Source organism: Hipposideros armiger, unplaced genomic scaffold (genome assembly GCF_001890085.2).
Source record: "Hipposideros armiger isolate ML-2016 unplaced genomic scaffold, ASM189008v1 scaffold_799, whole genome shotgun sequence".
Lineage (NCBI taxonomy): Eukaryota > Metazoa > Chordata > Mammalia > Chiroptera > Hipposideridae > Hipposideros > Hipposideros armiger.
Window position 1 is genome coordinate 684,847 of NW_017732149.1, and position 7,623 is coordinate 692,469.

The following is a 7,623-nucleotide window of genomic DNA, read 5'->3' on the forward strand; positions in this document are numbered from 1 at the left end:
AGCTGCCGTCCAGAAGCCGGCGACTGATCTGCCTCACCCGGGAAGAACGCAATGATGGTGCCAACTTGGGCCAGTGAAGCAACGTCCTCCACAACTAGACTGAGGAACAAAAGGACAGCAACTTGTCTGTTCCCCTTCCCCTAATTCCCCAGCACTGTTCCCAGTCCCTAATTCCCCAATAAAAAAATCTTTTAAAAAAAGAAAGCTTAGCTGAGAGAAGAAACAGCCAGGTAAGCAAATGTGGGCAATGGAGGGGCCTGTGAAAGATGCTGGGAAGATTTCACAGAGGAGAGAGAGCACTTTGAATCAAACCCTTGAGGGATGAAGAGGAGTTCACCTGGTACAGAAGGAAAATCTCAACATGGGCAGAGTTAAGGATGGGGGCAGTCAGTGCAGGCGAGTGAATGATGGGGTGATGAAGCCAGAGGGGGACAGCATTGGGGGCCGGCCAGAGCTCTGACTTGATCCTGAGGTAACTGGGAAGCCCCTGAAAGGTTTCAAGGAGGGGAAACACCTTGGCCAGGATTCTGAAGGGTCTCTCTGACAGTGTTGTCCAAAGACCTAAAGTCTTTCTAAGAATTCATTGCAAAATCAAAATCAATCAATCCATTGCATGAGCTGGCAAAGAAAAGTGACACCCCCTCCCACCCCCAATCTTGTTATGGCTTTTGGTCCACTCAGACCCTAGGCTTTTTTTTTTTTTCAACCATCCCTGTCAAAGCCTTCATTTCATTTGCTAGAGAGACTACCCTGCTTCCTTCCTTCCTGCCTACACCCCACCTCATATGAGGGTGATAGATAGGGCTACAGTGGAGCTTGGAGGAAGGGTGTGCAAAGAACAGAGGGATTGAAGCTTCCTATAAGGGTGGATGGAAAAAGAGATCCAGGAGGTGAGGACCCCAGGTATCCTTAGTTTTGGTTTCCTCCACCTCTCTAGGCCAGTTAGAACATCTTAGCCTCCTCCATAACCCTCCCCCTCGTTTGCTGCGCTCAACTTCCTGCCCCACCAGAGGAAGTGGGGAGAGACGGCAGGTGCAACGACAGCTAACCGGGGCCATGGTGAGTCCTTACGCCCAGGAATCCAGGCTTCTCTGCATTCCCGTCCCCAACCCCAGGGTAGCCAGGCCCAGGTCCACCCATAGTAGACTGACTTCTCCTAGCCCTTGAGATCAGGTTCTATGGGAGGCCCTGCCTGCCACTCCCAGGAGCCTCACACTATCTAATCCCCACCAACAGGACAAGGAGTATGTGGGTTTCGCAGCCCTCCCCAACCAGCTGCACCGCAAATCTGTCAAGAAGGGGTTCGACTTCACACTCATGGTGGCAGGTCTGGGGTTTTGGAGAGGAGATGGGTGGTGGGTCCTCAGGACATCCTGGCTGTCCCCTCACCTGAATAGTGGGACCTGGTCTATTCACAGGGGAGTCAGGCCTGGGGAAATCCACCCTCATCAACAGTCTGTTTCTCACCAACCTCTATGAGGATCGGCAACTGCCAGAGGCCAGTGGTAAGATCCTCCCCATCCTCTCCAGGCACTCTGCTCCCCCCTCCAATACCCCCAGGCAACACTCTCTTCCTTTCCATCTGGGTCTCTCAGGACTTTCTGAATGACTCAGGCAGCAGTTCACTGCTCTTCTCTGAGACTGCTAGCAAATTGGTGGGGGCAACTGTGATACTGAGAAAGGCAATTTGTCCCGCCTCAGACCCCTATCCAGTTCTCTGACCTCTCCCTGTCCCATAGCTCGTTTGAAGCAAACGCTGACCATCGAACGCCGGGGTGTGGAGATCGAGGAGGGGGGTATTAAGGTGAAGCTGACCCTGGTGGACACACCTGGCTTTGGGGACTCAGTGGATTGCTCAGACTGGTGAGGAGTGGGGGAAGGGACGAGAGCCAAGGCCCAATAGGGCTACTCTGTTAAGTGTGGAGACTGAGGGCTCAGGTACAGGGCTGGTCTGCCTGGCTTCCCACCCACCTTGACCCAAAGGTGGGGCCTCTCACCTATGCCCCTGCCAGCTGTCACGGATTTCTTTGGTTGGAGCCAAAGGAACTCCTTCCCACCCCATCCTGGCTAGCCTTCCCCCGTACCCTGCCACTTGTCCCCTGATCCCTGACCACACTCTCTCCTCTGTCCCCTCACCCCAGCTGGCTGCCCGTGGTGCGCTTTATTGAGGAACAGTTTGAACAGTATCTTAGGGATGAGAGTGGCCTGAACCGGAAGAACATTCAGGATTCCCGTGTGCACTGCTGCCTCTACTTCATCTCACCCTTTGGCCGAGGGTCTGGGGGAGACACCCTGGGGGTTGGGGAATTTGGGGAGGGTGTGGGGGGGTGTCTGTACCCCTAGACCAAGCCCTGACCCATCCCTGGGTGCAGGCTCCGACCCCTAGATGTGGCCTTCCTCCGGGCGGTACATGAGAAGGTCAATATCATCCCAGTTATTGGCAAGGCGGATGCCCTGATGCCCAAGGAAACGCAGGCCCTCAAGCAGAAGGTGTGGGGGGACTTCTGACCTTTGGCCCCATGTGTAGCCAGAAGGCAAGAACAAACCTGAACTCAGCGTTGATGTCTCTGATCTCGGGGTGGGCTTTTGGGAGCATGATGTGGAAGGGTGGAGTATGGGGGAACGCTTCTGGGGATGGTGCAAACGCAGTAAGCTGCCTGAAGGAGCCATGTCTCTGGAGGCTCAGAATGGAACCCCTGGGCTGGATGCTGGGCTGAGAACTGTCTGGGGGTCAGGGCACAGACAGACATGGCTCCTGATAGCCCTCTGGCCCCAGGATGCTGACAACGGCACCCCACCCCCCACCCGCCCGAGGGTCTCCAGAGGCCTCCCCTGCTGTTTCTGCTTATGTCTCTCTCCTGGTAGTTTGGTATCTGCCTCCTCGTAGATCTCTTCCTGTTAGGGTGTCTGTTTCCACCATCTGTCTGTCTCTTACTGTCTCTGCATCTGTCTCCTCTGAGAGATCCGGGACCAGCTGAAGGAGGAGGAGATCAACATCTATCAGTTCCCCGACTGCGACTCCGATGAGGATGAAGACTTCAAGAGGCAGGATGTGGAGATGAAGGTGCAGAGGCAAACGAGGAAGGGGCGGGGAAGCGGGGAGGCAGACGCGGAGGTGGAGGCTGAGAAGGTTTCTGCCCACGAGGGGCCAGCGCTGATCCCTAACTCCTGCCCTCTAGGAAAGCATTCCTTTCGCAGTTGTCGGTTCATGCGAGGTAGTGAGGGACCGCGGGACGCGACCCGTGAGGGGACGCCGCTACTCCTGGGGTACGGTGGAGGGTGAGTGAGGCGGGGCACGCGTTCGGAAGCCAACAGGGAGCCCAGGCCGCCTTCAAGTCAACTCCACCCAACATGTGACGTTGGGGCGAGCTCTCGTCTCGGAGGTCCTAGGAGTCAAAAGAGGGGTCCTTGGGCTGCAGACTGCCGCCGGACTGCAGGCGGACTGGACCCAGCAGGCGGGGCTGGACCGGAAGCTCCCTGACACTCGCCGGTCCGTCCCCCCCCCCTAGTGGAGAACCCACATCACTGCGATTTCCTGAACCTGCGACGGATGCTGGTGCAGACACATTTGCAAGACCTAAAGGAGGTGACACACGACCTGCTCTACGAGGGTTACCGGGCCCGTTGCCTACAGAGCCTGGCTCGGCCTGGGGCGCGTGATCGAGCCAGCCGCAGGTGAGAGCCAAAGCCGACACCCAGGTGCTCCCAAGGCCCGGTCCTCACCATCCCGAGTCTTTTCCCACCCACTTTGCTTACGGGCCTAACCTGAAGGACATGGCCCCACCTCCTAGAGCGCAACCTCGTCCCAGGCCCCGCCTCCTGGTCGTGACCTACACCTTGGGTCCCGCCCTTGATTCCTGTCCCTTTTCCCCATCCCCTAGTAAACTTTCCCGCCAGAGCGCTACAGAGATACCGCTGCCAATGCTACCACTGGCCGACACAGAGAAACTGATCCGCGAAAAAGACGAAGAGGTGAGCAAGCGCCTCGCCTCCCTACCCACCAGGGTCCCCAGTCCCCTTTGAAGTCCCTCCCTGGCCTCGCCCGGCCCCATCGCCGCAATCTTGCCCCGCACAGCTGCGCCGCATGCAAGAGATGCTAGAGAAGATGCAGGCCCAGATGCAGCAGAGCCAGGCTCAGGGCGAACAGTCGGACGCGCTCTGAGGCCCGTCTCCTGTCCAATCCCGGAACCCCAGGCTGCCCCAGCCCCTAATTCCGGAGCACCAGCCTGTAAAGCCGGCCCTTGTACTAGGTTCCGCGAAAACGTTCCCCCAATCCTAGAGTTTGTAGCCCCGCCTTTGGTTCCGCCCCACCCTCCGCCACTTTCGATGCCCTAGCTTCCAGCCTATCCCCTGACCACCCCACCCCCTCCTCTTCTCCCGAGCTGTGTCTTCAATAAAAACTAAGTTTCTCTGCGGCCACGCGAGTCTTCTCTTTCCCAGCGGGAATAAGCGGCGGGTGGGGCCGCTTCACCCAGGCCTCCAGGCCACTATTCATGCCTTGGCCACTCGCTTTGTGTTTCAGCCCTGCCTCCTACCTGAGTCCCTCACAAAAACACCTTAGGCGCCCGCCGATAAGAAACAAAGACCAGTTCAATTTTATTAGAAGTTGGGGTAGGGGGTCGGACTGGCTGAAAGGCGTTGGCCAGCGGAGGCCTAAAGAGGTCCCCTTACTCCTGGTCCTTGGCGTCTCCATGTGTGATGACGTAGCAGATATTCTTGTAGTCCACGTTGCCGCCCACGTCGGGAGGGAAAGCTGCCCACATGTTCTTGATCTGGGCAGATTGCAAGATTGTGTCTCCTACCGGTTCCTTACACTCGCCTCCCCCATCCCTCCACTTCTCCCGGGCCCCTCCCGCACTCACCTCTTCCTGGGAGAAGCGGTCACACTGCGTGGTAAGCAGCTCCTCCAAGCTGGAAGAGGTGACATGCAGGGAGTTTGGGCTTCGCGAGTCCTTTCCACTCCTTCTCACCCCATCCTTGTTGCCATTCCCACTCTCGCCTTGAAAACTTGGGTCACTCTAGCTCCCTCTATTGATCTCCCAAACACTCTGGCTTCCCTGCTTTTGCCCTTTCCCTTGTATGTGCTGCGAAAATGTAATCCTATCTCCCATTCCCACAGTCCTAACTTCTCCCTTACTCTGGCAGTGCCTAACCCTTGGTAGGAATTTAAGGAGGCTTTCTGTGGGTTAGCAGCTGGAGGGGGTCACTTACAACTGCTTCTTGATGGTGCCCTTCCCCTCGGGATCCAGGATCTTGAAGGCTCCAGTGATCACATCCTCAGGGTCCGCACCTGGGGGTCAAAGGGCATAGGAAACCTGAAGGGTCCCTGACAGGTCTGTCCCTGAAAGTTCTGGAAGGGGCAGCTGGGAGCTTGGACCCAGGACACTTGATTCACCTTTGAGCTTCTCCCCAAACATGGTCAGGAAGACGGTAAAGTTGATGGGACCGCTGGCTTCCTTCATCATGGCATCTAGCTCCTCATTCTTCACATTGAGGCGCCCTGAAGCATGGTAGGGGAAGCGTGGGCTGGAGTGGGGTCCTGGGACCCATGGGTGATGCTGCTCATAAATTCAATCATCCCACCCATTTTTCAGCTGGGTAGACTGAGGCCCAGGGTGGAGCCAGCAGGGTTGAAACCCAGGCTGCTGAATTTCCAGGACCCTGTCGCCTTGGACCTTTATGAGTGGGGTGGGGGACTCACCCATGGCTGCAAAGGTGTCCCGCAGGTCTTCCTTGTCAATAATGCCATCACGGTTCTGGTCAATTACCGTGAAGGCCTGTGTAGAGCAGAGGCAGGGAGGGGTTAGGTCCCCAAGACCAGGCTTCAGTGTCCAGGCAGATCAGATTCTGGCCCATGGCCAGCTGTCCTCTTATACCCCAAGCAGGGAGAGGAGCAAGGAATTCTAAACTCTTCCCCTCCCCCTAAAACAGGTGCGCATTGCGGGGGGGGGGGGGGGATGCCTCTGGTCTGCCTTTAGTCTCCTCACTCACCTCCTTGAACTCCTGGATCTGAGTCTGGTCAAACATTGAGAAGACATTGGAGCTTCCGCCCTCTGCCGCTGCCCTTCTCTTGGCTTTCTTGGGTGCCTGCGGGGTGAGGATTGGGCAAAGAGGTCCATGGGCCAGATCCTACTCCTCTCTGGAGGCTATGGCTTAGGTTCGGGTTCTTTGAGTCTACTTTTCTATAGCAATTCTTCTGACTCTAGGCTTCCCGTTTTTATGACCTCTTTGCTGAGAGGGCTTGCTTCCATTGCATCCCCAAATTCCTATCTGTAGCCCTGGAGTCCCATCCGTTCATCCTACCCCACAAGTGGAAGTTTCCTCCCCTTTTCAGAGCCCTGAGCCGGCCTCCTCTGAGCCCTGGACTAGCTATATGACCCTGATCCACTCATTCATCCTATATGAACCTTTATTTTCCCATTTGTAAAATAGGAGTGGGAATCCCTGCCTGGCTGGTCCCAGAGGGTTTTAGATGGAGTGCAGGAAGATACGGAACATGCTTCGAGAAGGACTGGGCTCCTGTGAGTGGAGCGTCTGAGCAGATTCTCCTCGGCTGGGTCCTTTGGGTCACCATTTTATAGGCTTTCCATTAGTGGTACCAAGAAAGGGAGGATTCATCTTTCTTCCTCTGATAGACTGGCAACTAACTACCTTCTTTAAAAGGGTGAGGCTTCCCTGAGGTCTGAGGGATCTGGGCAGGGGCCGGGGGATTCTCACTCACCATGTCGTCAGTCTTCTGGGGACTAGGCAATGGGTCTGGATGGAAAGGATCGAGAGAGTCAGCCGGTGGCAGTCCCTCTGGGGTTATATAGTCCTGCCCCAGGGAGCCCTTAACATACCAAGGTAACCTTAGCTCTGCGGATACCCACCCCAGATACCAAAATAGCCCAGCTCAGGGCCTCTCCTTTCTTAGAGGGCCCATAGAAGCTGGGCCAGGGAATCCAGGGAGGGAGGGAGAAGGGAGTGAGTCTTGGGATGCATGCCTCACTAGGGCCCAGGCAGGAAGGGATGTTCTTTCTCTCAAAAAGGGGCTGGAATGTGTCAGAGTTCAAAGAGGGCCCAAGCTGGGGTACAGTGCTGGAAAAGAGATGAACCAGGCCCATCTATCCCTGAGTGGGGTGGGCCCAGATTTAAACCCAGTAAATTGAGCACCTATAGTGTGCCAGGCACTGTGCTGTGCATTATGGGTGCACTTTGGGGGTACACTTTGACAAAAACAACCCCTCTCCCATGTGGAGTTCAAGGTCAAGTGTGTGTATGTGGGGGGGCAGAGTTTAAAGGTGGGAGAGAGCTGTCTGAGGAAACTGAAGGGTCAGAAAGGTCTTCGGCACCCCCTTCAAGGAGAGGGAGGATTTTGTGAGGAGAGATGCAGAGGTAGGAATAGATTAGACAGCCTGGTGCAGAGAGCATGCTCTGTGATCGTGGGCTTTGTGCTTCAACTCCCTGGGCCTTGGTTTCCCCCTCTATAAAATGAGAATGTAGTTCCCCTCCCACAAAACTTGTGGATGTGAATACTACTTGGAAACAATTTAGTGAAATATAACATAATTAATATTTAGGCCCTGCCTTGGTGGAACTTACAGCCCAACCATGGAGACAAGATAAATACTGTGATAGAAGCAG

The 7,623-nt window shown here is 55.7% G+C and overlaps 2 protein-coding genes across 3 annotated transcripts; one reads left to right on the plus strand and one right to left on the minus strand.

Annotated features, from left to right (window-relative positions):
* Positions 1-247: 247 nt before the first annotated feature.
* Positions 248-4,415, plus strand: SEPTIN1 (septin 1). Of its 2 annotated transcripts, none has more exons than XM_019628512.1 (11): positions 248-890; positions 1,237-1,327; positions 1,419-1,505; positions 1,740-1,863; positions 2,142-2,276; positions 2,373-2,490; positions 2,963-3,064; positions 3,180-3,279; positions 3,510-3,675; positions 3,882-3,972; positions 4,076-4,415. In XM_019628512.1, the coding sequence occupies exons 1-11, from the start codon at positions 870-872 to the stop codon at positions 4,160-4,162; spliced, it is 1,122 nt and encodes a 373-aa protein (XP_019484057.1). In that variant the 5' UTR covers positions 248-869; the 3' UTR covers positions 4,163-4,415. The 2 variants fall into 2 exon arrangements, with proteins under 2 accessions (XP_019484057.1, XP_019484058.1); XM_019628513.1 differs by having other exon boundaries at positions 249-1,059.
* A 157-nt stretch (positions 4,416-4,572) lies between these two features.
* On the minus strand, positions 4,573-6,829 carry MYL11 (myosin light chain 11). Its single transcript, XM_019628518.1, has 7 exons — positions 6,722-6,829; positions 5,992-6,087; positions 5,702-5,777; positions 5,396-5,500; positions 5,212-5,290; positions 4,863-4,911; positions 4,573-4,772 (listed from the first exon to the last, which is right to left on the minus strand). Exons 1-7 carry the CDS (start codon positions 6,722-6,724, stop codon positions 4,668-4,670), a joined length of 513 nt encoding a protein of 170 aa, XP_019484063.1. The 5' UTR covers positions 6,725-6,829; the 3' UTR covers positions 4,573-4,667.
* Between the last annotated feature and the right edge of the window lie 794 nt (positions 6,830-7,623).